Consider the following 15,481-nt stretch of genomic DNA (forward strand, 5'->3'; position numbering starts at 1 on the left):
TGAACCTTATCTAGATGAGAGGTTCAGAGAAGCATCCATTCTGTTGAGGAATTGGCCAACCCAGACCTCCAAATCTCTCGTATCTGTCCATCATTAATGAAACCGTGATGTGCTGAAATCCACTTTTCGCAAGTATTGTTTTCTGATGCTTTCATAATTCTCAATTTTGCTGTTCACAGAGAGCGAAGAAGTGTACCAGCGCCAGGTGCTGTCTATTTCCTGTATCGTCTTTGGCATAGTCGTAGTGGGCATGCTTTGTGCAGCGTTCTACTTCAAAACAAAGTAAGAGCCTTCGTCTAGCATGTTTGTTATTTAGCTTCTGTCCTTTTTACGGCTTTACAATTCTTCAATTTCTCCCCTCCTTTTGAAGCTGTCATTATTTCTGGACAGGCTAGAACAGTTGCCCGTGGCTACACTATCTAAGTCAAAAAGAAAAAAAAAGTAGATAGGAGTAATATGTGTTCTTGTTTCTATTTTCTGGTATCAAGAAAGAAGAGATTGTGTCCTTTCCAGTTCTTTTTTTGACAACAATAATTTCGTGTCTTTTACTATCAGTGCAATAATCACTTTCCTCTTTTGAAAATAAAAGTTTAAACGTTCCATCTACTTTTTGCAATTCATTTCATATCCCTGAATGTCCCTTTTGTTTCTGTATGCTGAGAACAAAGGTAAAGTTAGAAATGCAGAAAGAGACAAGTTCTCTGCAGATATCTGTAACCTGTAGCTAATAGCTGTAAACTGCCGATGTAGTTGCATAACTGAGTATTTGTAATGCACAAGCACATTGAACTATCCTAGTATGGTGGAATCATCTGTACTAAACTATTTTCAAGTGAAATACTCACTTTCCACTCTATTCTTTATCTTCCCAACTAAACATTATTTTATAATATTTATTGTTATGTGTGTAATTTGAGTTGCAAAAACCTCATAGCAATTACATGACATGCTTGTCAGTGCCACTGTATCTATAAATATGTTCTGTATGGTTGTCATCCCTCATTCCTGTTCCAGCTGGAGCTAATGAGAGAACACATATCAATATAAATAGTACCTGCATGAAGTTAGTCATGGTGGCTGAGCATCAATAATGTGGAGCTTTGCACTATTTAAAAGTCTGGATGCTTATCTGAATGCCCCTTTTTAGAATTCATTTTAATGGGTAGGAAATCTGATGAGGACTACTTTTTATTTAAAAAAAAATATAAAATATTTTGACATTTCTATCAGGAAAAAAAAAAGAAGTTGGAAAAGTCACCAGATCTTTTTTGTATTCTTTTTTGTCCCCCCAAACTTCAGGGGTACTTTGTGCACGATTTGAGTGAGGATTTGAGTTCATTCATGTTTCATTTAAACACTCCTACCTGTTCTAATGTCTTGAGTGATTTTGTTGAATTGTTCTTTGGACCTAGAGTATGACAGTGATGCTAGCTGGGAGGATGCTGTGGCAGGACAGTTCCTCTCTGCAAACTCCTTGGCTGTAGCATAGATGGTGAGCAGGGACAGCCATTTTTGCCACTGCATTTGAAATGTCATTATGCATTTTAGATCTGCAGAAGAAAGACAGGGAGAATAAGGTGTTCCTGTTCTTCCTGGAAAGGCTTGGGCGTTTTGCTGGTGAAGAGGGATTCAGAAAAGGCAGAATGGGATTGTCAGTTGGAAGAACATGCAGTCAATAGCTGAGCATAGTGTGAATACAATGTCCCTGTTATTCAGCTGTGCCCCTCTTGGTTTCGCACTGTTGTAGGGAGTGGTGGAGAGCTGGGTTGGAACAGCCTTCCAAATACCATGACTTTGATGAGGTTGTGGGGAGAGCTATGTCTAAAAATAATGAGTAGAAATAATGCTTCAAAGATGAACTCACAAGACAATAGTGCTTCATATCTCAGCAGGACGTGGGGGTGTTGGGTTTGGTTTTTTATCTGCATTATAAATATGATAGTTAAGAGTTACTGGGAAGAGTTGAAGTGTGGTTATGCCAGATTCTGGGAGCTGGAGTTTGAAGAGCAATGAGAAAATGAGCACCTCCAGTTCAGTCAGAAGATCTTACCGAATATATGAAACACAGTAATGGTAAGATACTAATCAATCCCTAACTCCCAGGCTGTGGCTCCATCTGGCAAACTGTCCAACAACTAAATAAGTGTGTCTAGACTGGGTTGCATAGAGGCCACATAAAACTATCGTAACTGTGACATTGGCCAGTGTCTTAAGGGTGTAAAAACCAACAAATTTAAAATGCCTCAACCCTTATCATATGTTAGCTTTTAGTCAACAGATTTTCAGGAGCTGCTTCATCAGGCAGATGTATCTTGATCATGCTTAAGAGTTATTAAAGTATTCCTCCTGCATGAGGGATAATCCTTGGGTTTAATTTGATGTATCAAAAATTTAAAATATTGCTAACAGCTACAGAAACTCTGAATGGTGCACGCTTTAAGAAAAAAGTTTCCATGAAGACACTGACCCTGACTTTCTTAGTCTGACAACTGTATAATAACTACTGCTAGAAATATGGACTTCCCTATGCACCATTAAATTAAAAGTCCTGCTTTAAAATAAATTCAATCTGAGGAACTTTAGAACTATAATTAAACACTATGCCCTTCCAATTATTCCTTTTAGAGTAATCAAGACAGTGCTGTAAGTGTTAGCAACAGAGGGAGAGTACAGTAATGGGCTGCTCTTTATGGCTTAGACTTTTATAGATGACTGGTGACTACATTTCTTGCTGAAGTAACAACACTTTATTACCGAAGATCTCTAAAATAGAACACATAAGGCCCGTTTGTTTTGAAAACAAAAACTATAAAATAAATATATTAATCGGTGAGCAACTTTGAATTATTAATAGTTTCTAGTTTTATAACTCTGCATCCTGTAGTTTGGTAAAATGAATATGCATAAACCTAATATTAATGTTAGGTTACATGCTCATAAAAGGAAATTAATTATTAGATTGTTTCTCTCAGTAAATTACCTTTGGGAATCTCAATTGTAATGTTAAAGATTGCAGCAGTGAAGCTGAATATTCCAGTTTACTTACACATGTTTATAGATTTAGAAACAACTCTAAACCCAGGTTTTCTAAATAAATCCAAATTAGAGTTCAAAAAATTTGTAATTTGTTTTGTTATTTTCCTGATTAAATTCTAAGAACATTGTACGTATAGGAGAGATTCCCAAAGTCTGATGCTGTGATTATGTTTCGCTGTCATTGTTTAGCCTTCATATGAAGTCTCCACTCAAAAACAGTCATCAAAAAAGACTGGATGTTCCATAACCGTTATGGAGACCAACATGCAAGTGGCTGGCTTTCCAGTAGGACATACGGATATATATGCTTATTTCCTCAGTGTATATAATTTAGCTGGTCAGAAAATAATTATTCCTACAAACTCCAGAGTTGCTTGTATGAATTTCCCCTGGAATTTTATGAGAAGCTGAGGAGTTCATTTTGACATTTTACAAATTAAATTATTCAATTTCATTGGTTTTAAAAATGAGTAGATATCAAAAAATGTTTTTAAAAGAGATTTTTCAGAATCAACTGACTAATTTAATTTGACACGATAATCCTTAGGATTATGTATCTATTCAGATTATTCTGATATTAACTTTACAAGTTGTTTTGGCTAAGGAAGAATTTTAAAAGTTTAATAAGTTTTTGTGCTTGAGAAATTATTTCCTCACCCACCCATATTCATAAATCTTACTAATTATGAGCTCCTAGCTATACTCAGAACATGCCACTCATATTTGTAACATGCTTACAATGTAAATTCATTCTTTTTCATTTACCATGCTGTTTCAAAATAGGATGTAAATAGAAAGCATAAGAGATACCTGTAGAGTCCGAGATTTATTATAGTTTATGACCTGTATTCAGGAAACATGCTATAACAAATAACCTACTTCTAAGCAGGTGCTTACAGCTTGTTCAGTTTAAACAAATGCTTAAATTGTGCAGTGCTGAATCAGAACTAAGGGACTCAAAGACAGAGGAAATCCCACATATTTATTTTAATATATTAAAAACTATATATTAAAATTGAATATCTGAACTGTGATACTTCTCACTGCTTTCTTTCATATTGAGGGAACTTTTCCTTTCTCACAGTTTCCCCCCTTGACCACTTAAGTAAGTCATTTTCCTCTGGTTCCTTACACTTTCCTGTACTAGACACAGACTGCATTGAAAGAAGTTAAAGTGACTTTTATACTTGATCCGGTGTCAAATTCATTGGCCTGAGTCAAGTAAGATGCTGTCAAATTTGATGATGTCACAAGGCTTTCAGCAGCAAAATCACCAGAAATTTTTCAAAATGTTGCTGAAGCTTCTTTGTTAAAATTTCAAATTTCGGAATAGAAAGACTATACTTCCTTTATTTCTTATTGACACTTCCCTGAAACCACCTCCTTCTGAAATTTGGCTCCACACCAATTGCTGTCCAAAAGCTGCTGGTGGCATAACGAAGTGCTGCTGATGATGATGAGTCCTTGACCTTGCTGGCTGGTTTCCAGGGCCTTTGTAGGTTTGCTGCTGGAGATGCATCTGCTGGGGAGAAAAAGGGAGAAGGAAGGAGAGAAAGGATTAAAATAGTATTGTGGAGTTATTTCTTGTGATCATTTAAAACTAATAGTCTCAGACAATGTAGCTTATCAAAAGAATGGAGACTGATAAAAGACCTTAAATATATTTTGCTAACAGTTTTTGCCCAGCTGACACATGTGTTTGCAGAAGATAAAAGAAATATTTAAAATAAAGTTTGCTGCCTCATATCCTCAATCATGTACAGAACTTTAAAACTCAGTTTGCCAATATAGTGTGGCAGAAGCAGAAAGCCTTTATTAATAGTGTAGTTATCTCCTGAATATTGCAAGGGATTCATCTAGTGGTATTCCTAGCTCTGACATAGTGGATCGTAGTATAATATGTCAAAAGCACAGCCTCAGATACCGTACTGATGTTTTCTTCCAGGTTTAAGCATGTAAGCAAAAGCTGGTCTATACGAGATATTGGGTTAGAGGTCAAGTCCAACCAGCTACTAGCAGAAATCTTTGATTCTTTGATACTTTTTATAGCCAACAGGGGCTTGTGTGTGCTGTATTTGCCAAAATCTTTGTTCCAAATCAGAGCAAAATGCTTTTTTAATATTCAGGCCTACTTGCAAGCTATTGTTAAATATGTAATAGATGATCTTACAAAATTCTGCACTAAAACAACTAGCATGCTATTATAGTAATCTGAGAATAGGAGATATTTTAAACAGAAGAGCTCTTTTTTCCCTTTCTTAAGCCTCACCAGAAAATGACCACTGCATTGAAATATTAGACACTAGTGAATTAGCTCAGCTGGCTAATCTAATACGGTGAAGTTTTGAACAAAGGCTATAAAAATATCATGGCTATAGTAGAAGATCAGACTCGCTCTTTCTTACATGAATTTTATTTCTCTCTGCAGGAAACAAAAAAAGCAAATTCATGAACAGCTGAAAGAAACGCAGAATAGGAAAACCTACAGCCTAAATGCTTCCAGCATGATGGCAAAGTCAGAGTGTATGGCACAAAGCCGAGTCCAGCTGCAAAATGTAAGTAATCTTGCCAGCTACAACACTTAATAGCCTGGCTGAGTTCTTGCTGCTGATGGCAGCACATCGCCATGTTGCTATTAGCATCTGAGCAATGGGAACAAGAATTCTCACCTCTTTCATAAAATGTTTTCTGTCAGGCCTGTTAATGGAAAACACCAAGCAGGGATTTTGTTCTAAAGTTATTTCAATGGATTGTGGTACATTTTGTTCATGTAATAGACCTGGCTGAGCCCCCTAGCTCTGCATCCAGCAGTGGAAATTACTATTACAGTTTCCAGCAATACCTTATCTCATATGTATGGTTTATAGGTGGAGTGGGGGTCCTTGATCTTAAGTGATTTCAAGTATTCCAATAGTTAATGAACCTGCATGAAAAAATGTAGAGATTTGTCACAGTTAATTCAGAGTAAATTCAAAATCTAGAACTAAATTTGCACATGTCAACTAGTGCCCAAGGGAAGACTGTGCAGATGGTCTCATTTTCCTGGGTCTTGTGTTAAAGGGATTTTTGATACCAGAAAGAGATCAGTTTGTTCAAACTAAATTTGAAATTTATTTAGTCATTTTCTGTATATAGCTATATGTAAGTTAATACAATCCCACAATCATGAAATACTTAAAGCGTATTTGAAATAAGGAACTTCAAGGCGACGGATTTATTTAGCCCTGGATACAAGGTATTTTCCAATGCATGTCATTCTCTTCCCCCAGTCATACACATTTAGTGCTGTCTTATTTTGAACAAAGTCTTTGGAAAAACTGAGAAGGATGCTGGTAGCAATATAGTAGGAAATCATAAAAGATATATTGAAGTATTTTTAAATGCTTAACTCTTTTTGAAAAAGAGTATCTTAGTTTTGCTTAAAGGGCTGAATACCTTATTTGCTGTTCCATCCAAATAGTGGGAGTTCAGCAAAAGTGAGCACTCATACCCACTTAGCCACAGATGTCTCGACTCCTGGTTTACATCCAATTAATGTAGAAATAAGTATAAGCCCTTTTAACCAATTCAGAGTAAGCAGAGCCTCCATGCTATGACAGAGGAGTTGTCAGAGCATTGCTTGTGTTCACTAACAGTTTTGTTTTATCTGAGCACCGTCGTGCTCATCATATACTTTGTGGTTCAGGAAAAATACGCTATTTCAAGAAGGAAGATACCTCCGCTACATTGACATGATCACAGCTTAGGGAACCTTGTGCAATTCTTTGTTTCACTTTCAGTTCATTCAGTCACATATTACTTCTAGCCCCTAGAAAAAGCTGTTGGGAGTGTTGTTGGGTTGTAATGATGGCAACAAAAGGCAAAGTTGTAAAGAGCTTTTGTGATCCTTTCGTTCTAACATATAAAGTGGGTCTTGGTTAGCACTAAGAATATGTTCTTTGCCTTTTCTCACTGTAATTCAGTGCAATATTTTGTCAACCCATCATCACGATGAACTATTTGATGTCTTCTGAACAGCTGAGAAACACATCAACAAGCTTTATTTAAGTCTTTTTCTTTTGTCATAACAATAGCCATAATGGCCGAGGTAACAGTTTGTAGATTCCAGGTATTAGAGATTGAAAACCATTATTATTATTTATTATTTTAATTCAAATTTGCTTTTCAGCTTTTAATGCTGTTCAGACTGGCGTTACCAGTGCTGGTAATTAACACACCGTTTTCTAGTTCTTGTGGCTGCTTGCAGGCAGCTGTTTTCTCCTTGCCATTAATGCATTTTCCCTTTGGGAGCAAAGATACTAAGGAAGAAAACCAGAATGACCTTGTGCAGGATGTAGCGTAACAGCGCAGGGCAATAACGGCTTCTATTGTTAGCAAGATTTTAGTGCACAAATGCATGTAGGCAATTCATGAAATATTTACAAAACCTGGCAGATTGGAGGGGGGAAAAAAGGGGCAGGGAGTATGGCAAGGCAGCAGCAAAGAACTTTGAAATGGTATTTCGTAGGAATGGCCGAGTGGCTCCCCATGAGAGAGCAGAGATCTGCCCTGGGCGTATCTGCTGGGTGGGAAAGGGATGAGCAGTGGCGCAGGGAGGAGAGCGCTCCCGCTGCTCACCGCTGCGGCTGCCCTGCCGCCTTTCTGCCCTCACTGCCTGGATGTGATCTCTCTGCGATTCCCATCTGCAGCTCCCATCACGTGGGTTTGGGGAGAAATCTTAGTTCTCTTCATTTCCAGGAGCCAATAAAGAAACTTAAATAAATTAAGGTGGTTATTTTCTGGAGAGCAGTCCTCCAGTCTGGCATTTTGGTTTATGCAATCCTGGAAGCCGTTTCTTTTCCCACTCCAAGTGCTCCTCTTACATGGGAAAACTGTCTTGCTTGTATGTCACCTTTCTCTCTTTCCCTAAAAGATTCTCCCATATTTTTCTCCTGCCTATTTGGAATGGTCCTGGTGATGCTTTCAGGTTTTTCACCCTGCTTTTTCTTCTTCTCTAGAGAAGAACACATTAGTGTAGACTTGAGAATAGTTGCATAAGCTTCCTTATTCCTGATGACTATTCTAATAATGTCTATTCTGAAAGAGCCATCACATTCTGACTCAGAGGTTGCTGCGTTTAGTAAAGGATGCATGGATCTTTCCAAATGCTGTGTTGCTCTAGAAAGAGGTTTTACTTATTTCCCAGGACCCAGGGTACAGCAGATAGTGTTTCAAGTGGTTTGTGCATGTAAAGAGTTTGACCAATCTCAATGAAGTACTTTTTCTCCTCATCATTCCTTTTTTCCCTTTTTACCCTTGGCTGGACTTTAGGACAAGAATTATTTTTTGTTACTTATTTCCAAAGCTGATTTTGAATCTTGTTTTAAATGAGAGGAACCATGTGAATTTATCAAAATTACTGTTAACGGAAAAACATACACATTCCCTTTTTGAACCAAGTATTAAAATGAATTACAAATTTGCATTTTATTCTAGCCTAACTCATTATACTTGCAGCTGTTTGCATTACTGCAGAAGGAAAAGAAAAGGACTTCAGACCTCAGTCCCCATGATATCCCACCTCTCTGCCAATTAAAGCTTCTTTACAGTAGTGCGATTATGAGAACCATATACAAGGTTAAAAACTCTGAATGTTTGCTTGTAAAACACTCTCCATTTGTATCAGAATTCTCCTGCTGCATCCTAGACTACAGGTTGCCTTGCAGCAATCCTTATTTTAAAAGGCAGTGTTTAAGAAATGGATTTGAAGTGTTGGACATTCCCAACACTTGGGACATTCCCAAGTTCATTAAACATCCATATGGCAGAAATGCTCTTTCAGATGTGGATATTCAAGCTAAGCACTAGGATATTTAGAAAAGAGTGGAGCTGGCCAACTGAAAAAACTTAGGCTTTTTAGGACTCCCTTCATTTAAGAAGTTATTCTCTTTGGGGTTTTTGCCCTCTCTGATCAGCAGGGTAAACACAAGCGAGGAAGAGTGGCCACATCCCAGCACCTCCCTTGGCAAGCCCCGAGGCTGAGGAAGAACACAGGGAGAGTGAGGCATTTAAGTTAAAACATGGATGCCTCCCTGTCATTTGCTATATTGCAGGGAATAAAGCTTTTTGTTTGCATTGACAATATTTTGAAGTATCATATGCTTTTCCTTCCCAGACTCAAATGCATTCCTTCACTCCTCCACTTCCTTCCTCCGCTCAGTTGTGATTCTGTAAAGTAAAAAAAAGGGTTAGATTTTGTTGGGACAGATGTATTTTCTCTGAACTCTAGCTACTCATAGCTGGTAATTGTGTTTGCCTGTGCCGAAGTCTATTTCTCTTGGTATCGATTCTGTTATTTTGTTAGGGATACAAATTAGATGAAAAATACTGTATACTGTAAGCAGGATTCATAAATAACTGTCTGAAGACAGCTTCTAGTATTTCTCCTGAATCACCTTCAAGTCCACTGCTTTTCCCAAATATTCTGGCAGCAACACACTTAATTTCTTGCTAGCTTTTCTAGCATCTTGGTTTTGGATACTAATGCACTGGTAATCTTGCTATAATTCTTCAGTAAGGAAGGGATAGATGTGCCAGTTTTTAATGCAGGATCTTTGAGATACACAGGAGATTCAGATTTATTTCACCTAATGCATGAAACTTAGGACTTCCTAGTATTACCTATCCCTTCCCAAAGAGATTATGTTGTCTTCAAGAGATATTTAATGAATGTGCTCCACAAGACTGCAGCAAACGGTTCGATGTCCTCGTAGGCATAAGGACGTAAACTGGCATTCTCAGCTGCCCCTCTTAGAAACACGAGTGCTCTGTGCCCCTTCATACACGGAGCAAGGGGCGAGAGGAGGTGGTGTGGCCCTCCTTCTGTTTTTCTGTAGTTCACCAGTCTTCATGAGTCTTAATCTTGCTCCTGATTACTAGCTCCTTTTTCCACCTTGACTACAGGGTTTCTTTAAATTCTCATAACTTGACAAATATGTCATGGAACAACAACAACAAAAAAAAGCAGCTGAAGCCTTGCCATTCCTTTAGTGATTCTGAGAGCTGTCATGGTTATTTAAAGTGGCCTTTTTCACCCTTGTGGATTTTAATACCTTCCCACATAGTACTAAGTGGATCTATTAATTCCCCATCACTTTCCCTCTGAGGTGGTTAATATGCTTTTCATGCCGTAGTGTGTGGTTTCACTTTTCACTACACTTGTTTCTAATAGCTTGTAATCACTAGCTCCAGGTTTCTGATATTCTTATAATGAAGGGAAAAAATGCTCTTTTGTGTCTTGTTGCCTTTTGTTGATAGTAGTAGGAAATAAATTCTTTTTAGTCACTGTGATAGAAATGCAATTAATATATGTTGAGCAACAGATACACTTAAATCTTTTAAAAGATTACTGTGTGGTGTTGCCTGAGTTACGATGTGATTTATTAGCTAAGATCAAGAGCAAATTTCCCATTTCTATATCACATGACTACTTAGGAAGAACTGCCAGAATAGATAAACTTGAATTTACTGGTCTCTGTCTAGAGCAACAAAACATGTAGAGCATATGGGAACAGCTGTAAGGACGTTAAATGTATCACCTGATGGACTTTTGTGCAAGGTCAGCCTATCCAGAAAAATCACTGGTTCTTTACCTGCTGGAAGCACCCTCTCTGAATGCAATTTAAAGCTGACCCCTCTGCCTTCTCAGTCCTTTCTGCAATGGGATCCCCACATCCTCTCTTCCAACGCCATATGCTTTTCTGGACTTCTTATTATTACTATTTTGGGAAAATCATTGAGGAGGAAGAGCTAAGAAAAGCCAGGGGAGGGATGGGTGTTTCGTTTTGCGTAACACTAGGACAACAGTGTCAAGCTATTCTGTAGTACTTGAGCGGCATTTGTTATCCATGGATCCTACATGAACAGGATAGAATAAAGGATACAAGGCATGGAGCAGGGGAATTATGTGCTCACAGGCGTACAGTAGGTCAGTGGCCGAGGCTGATTTCTTGTCTCCTGGCCCAGGCTGCCATTGCAGATTTGCTGAGCATTAACTAGCGGGGGCTGGAATTTTATTGTCAAAGAGTTGAGTAATTGTACATAACAGATGATTTTCTCCATGAAACCATGAAAAATTGAAAATTTGCAAAATGGTTTATTTTTAAATGCTATCATTATTCTTTAATTTATTTAGCCATATGCATCAGCATTTCTCAGTAATTGCTCAAACAAGCACAAATAATTAAGCAAGAAGACAATAAAACCATAAAGAAAACAAATAATACAGATAAGCGTTCAGCGAGGCTTTCAACCTACTGGAACAGTCCTTTGGAAGTGTTTCACAGCGTATTCTCCTTCATGGCTGAGTATTCAGCAGCTCACAACAGTCGGAGGGCTCCGCAGAGCTCAGCCCACGTGAGAACTGGGCTGTGGAAGCAGCGGGATGGGCTCTGCTGGGATACGGATGGGGAGTAATCCTATACCATACTGCTGGGGGCACCAGCTGGTACTGCTGTGAACTCCTCACAGAAATCTGAAGATATTTTTCTCCAGAGATGATCTCAGAGAAGGGATGTGGCACTTATGGTTAAGCTAAAGGAGAATAAACCCAACTGTGTTTAAACCTATTCAAATGTATGAATAAAGTGACACATCCAAATAAGTTCAAATTCTCTGTATATTCACACCCTCAATTTAAATTGTGATTCACGTTTTCATTGTAATTAATGTTATGGCTGTTATGGTAATTGGTAAGTGGTGTATCTGAAAATGGCATAAAAGAAATGTTTGGTTAGGGGGAAAAAATATCCCTTGCAGGCTGTGCCTGGGTGGTGCTTGGTGTTGGACCTTCAGTATAGTTTCTAGTCAGCATCAGAGCAGCTTCTGGGGGTCCTGGTTTTCCTCAGTTCTGATGAGGAAAGACCCTGTATACCATCGCTCCAGCCCACATCCACCTTAATCATGGGTGTAGCCAAAGGCACAGCTTATCTCTAATTACCCTTCATGGTTCACTTCGTACTCATGGTTTTATAAGCCATTCGGACCTTCAATTTAGTATCACGAGCAAACACAAAAAACAACAGAAATAGCTTCCTGGCACTAACAACCCATTCTTTACATAGCTCAGATTGATTTATTCAGGTCAGAAATCAAAGACAGTTTCATTTCTGCAGCTGGCAGGATAACTATTAAAGTTTAAAACCTTCACAGACATGAGTACCTTAAAAATTGTACTTCTGTCTGAATATTTTCTCTACAATGTTTACAAGTGACAAGTAAGATCATGGTAACTGAAAAAAATAAGAGTGGAATATGTTTCTTATTATTTCCGTTGTGTTAACTTCATGCATGCAGCAACATTTTGCATATTGTCACCCTCATAGCTTTGCCTTCAGAAGCACGAAAGCAGGGATTTTGGCCCTATTTATGGGGGTATTTCACACAACAGAAAGAGGGAGAAGAGAATTGGAGAAAAATCCAAAGATCTGGTATTTTATCTGTAGAAATCAGTCATAGGAAGTCTGAGTAGATGGCCTAAAATTGCATGTAACCCATTTTTAAGAGAGCTTAATCTTCTATGACTTTCCTTTTTGATTTTGCTGAAGTGTGGGGAAATGTAGATAAGAATAAGTGAGAATCAGAAAATAACTCTGTATTTTTAAGGAGTTATTGGTCTTTTGTTAGACAACAAAATAATTACGAAAAAGAACTGTACTTTAAAAGAAATCCTGCTGTCTTCTCCACGAATGTTCATGCTATTGTATCATAGCATGGCATTTTTTACCACTGTGATTTTTTTTTAATATTATTACTATTTTAATTTGTATTTTCTGCCTAAAATATTTAATCATGTCATAGCTTCCGCAATACCAGTTATTTGTAAAGATAACATGGATATCTAGGTATCTAGTACTAAAAATACAAACTCCATACAGAAAGAAATGGATTAAAGAAAAATAGACCAATTCATTTTAGTGCAGGTCATTGTAATGCAACATAAAACATCTGCAAAGTGCAGTATTTTTCATACCTGAGTGGAAATGTGGGTTAACCTCTCATATCTCTGAGATACTGCCCAGTAACCACTAACAACATTGATTCTTCTTCCAAGCCAAAATGCAGGTTTTTTTATACTTTGACTTTCTGGCTCCGTTCAGGATGAGAGACACAATTTTTGCTGAATTTCCAGTTGAATCACAAAGCAAGAAGAAGAAAATCTGTTGTTGTTCATGTTTGGTGTCTGCTTTACAGACCTTTGTGTCTCACTACGTGCCCAGAGGCTGCCCTACGCCTACAACTGCCACAAGAAGAATTATGTTTACGCTGTTCTTACTAGCACAGATACTCCCAGGTCAAAAGTTTCAGACTTGCTCAGAAGGGCTATCTGGCTCTATGGATAGGATTCAAATATTTTTCTTACTTATCTGATGATACAAATGCTGTTTCAGTTTGGTTTTGATAGTTACGCATGCTGATAAAAGCAGTGTTTGATTGAAATCACCAAAGGACCCAAGAAGGTGCTGACTGTCCTCCGAGATGTGTTTTGTGATCTCAGTCTCTGCATGGAGAGCCACAAAAACAGGCTTTTATTCAAAGGGATCGGTGTTCCCTATCATTATGGGCAGATCAGTCAGTAATTTTGCTACTAACGCAGATATCGGCATTTTGATGTGGAGAAGGTAATGGGGATAATGAGTACCGGTGCTTTCCGCTATGTAAACAACAGTGAATGAATGTATTACTTGCAATGCCTAATGTTAATTTAAAAAGGCAATAGAGCACTTCTTACCCCACTCCGATTTGAATTCTGATTGAATAGCATCAACAATGTACTTTGCCTTTTGTGTATTAATTAATTTTATTCTCTGTGCCACAGTATTCAAAAACAGATAGGCATCCTCGGCCTATTCTGGACAAAGTTATGGAGTCTAGTTTTTCAGGCCCTCAGTCTTTCCCAGAGGCCTTGTCTCCCGACAGAGGAACCCAGCCCATCAAGCAACATAGGTAAGCAAATGGCTGTCTGACGGGAGATCTGGCAGGCTGCCGAGGGATGTCGCTGAACTGGTGCGGGATACGTGTGCAGGACTACTGCGCGCTGTGACTAGGAGAGATGCTGAACGATATGGTACCAGCAGAGCCTCAGCCGACTCACGGAGCAGATGTCCAAGCATTTTCTTAGCTGCTTATTTGTGAACACATGGTGGCCTTTCAAAACTAATCTTTAAAAAGTTTGGATGGTTGTTTCCAAGAGGAAAAAAAAGAGGAAAGTCACCCATCACTGGATGGTGTTTGGATTAGAATTCTGCTTATAGTCTTTCTGGATGAAAAAGAGTGCAGATGCTTCATTACGGCACTAGAAACCAAATTCGTGTCTGGTATAAGCAATAGTGGTGGTGGAACGTCTGGTCCAGAGCACACTGAGAAAAATGAGTTCAGAATTTTTTTGGCTAGATAATCAGGAGGGGAAGTCCTATTTATTAAAAGGTTAATTTTTTAAAATTACTAAAAAAAAAAGTCTGGGATTGCATGGGGTTATGATCTAGCTTCTGTAGTATCTGGTGCATTTTCATTGCAGTCCCCAGTCAGCTACATGTTCCTTCTCTTTTGAATGAATGATTTGCTTGACCTACCAAAGTGCAGCATGTGAGCCAGGAAGGGATATTTGGGTCCTATCTACTTTTACCTTACTTAAGCCTTTAATTTGGCATGAAAAAATAATGCTAACTGTCATGTCAGATTCATTTCTTAGGGCTTATTCCTTATTGCACAGAGATTTTCAAAATATGCTTAATAATTTTACTGAACATAGATGAACTATGATGGAACTGTTGCCTAGAATGCTTTCCACTGAAGTTCTGGGGGGAATTTTATCTCCATTTAGTCAAAAGGTGAAGTTCAGAAAAAACACAGTGACATTCCCTCACCTTTAATAACATGGTTGCAGTATCCAAGTTTGAAATATTTTAGGTGCTGTGCCATGACATTACTTAAGCTTAAAAATGTGGAAATAAATTAAAGACTGAAAATATTTCTTCTGTTTATGAATGTCACTTAAAATAAAAGCTGAATGACTCCCTGTTTTCCATAGGGAATTTACAGAATAAGCCACACTGAATTTACAGTGAACTAATGCAGAATCCTAGACTGCTCATTTTAACACCTTTGTACACAAAATCTCTCTTTCCCAGAAAAAAAAAAAAAAACCAAACCAAACACAAAAAACCAAAAAACCCCACCCCAACACTCGTCTTATTTGCAGATGTCAAGGGCCAGACTATCTTAAGAGTGTTTGCTTTAGAACTGTTTTAAGATGTAGAATGACTAGCTTAATTTATTAAGAATTCTCTTTGTAGTTTTATAACTTAAGATTTATTATACAAGGCCCTTGCTTTATAAAACATGCAACGGATTTGAACATTTAAGACTTACAAGGCTGTCTTTAGTTTATACCATGTGACAGCTTCCT

The 15,481-nt window shown here is 38.0% G+C and overlaps 1 protein-coding gene across 7 annotated transcripts in view; it reads left to right on the forward strand.

Annotated features, from left to right (window-relative positions):
* NRG3 (neuregulin 3) overlaps nucleotides 1-15,481 on the forward strand; it is a 424,661-nt gene that overhangs the window by 392,402 nt on the left and 16,778 nt on the right. For all 7 annotated transcript variants that reach the window (XR_012776172.1, XM_075505214.1, XM_075505209.1 and 4 more), the window contains 3 exons: nucleotides 180-282; nucleotides 5,465-5,591; nucleotides 13,892-14,019. Coding sequence is in view for 6 of the 7 variants with exons in the window: in XM_075505214.1 (XP_075361329.1) it covers nucleotides 180-282; nucleotides 5,465-5,591; nucleotides 13,892-14,019 (358 nt within the window). In the remaining variant the exon portion in view is untranslated. The remainder of the gene's footprint in view (nucleotides 1-179; nucleotides 283-5,464; nucleotides 5,592-13,891; nucleotides 14,020-15,481) is intronic.

Source organism: Mycteria americana, chromosome 6 (assembly GCF_035582795.1).
Source record: "Mycteria americana isolate JAX WOST 10 ecotype Jacksonville Zoo and Gardens chromosome 6, USCA_MyAme_1.0, whole genome shotgun sequence".
Lineage (NCBI taxonomy): Eukaryota > Metazoa > Chordata > Aves > Ciconiiformes > Ciconiidae > Mycteria > Mycteria americana.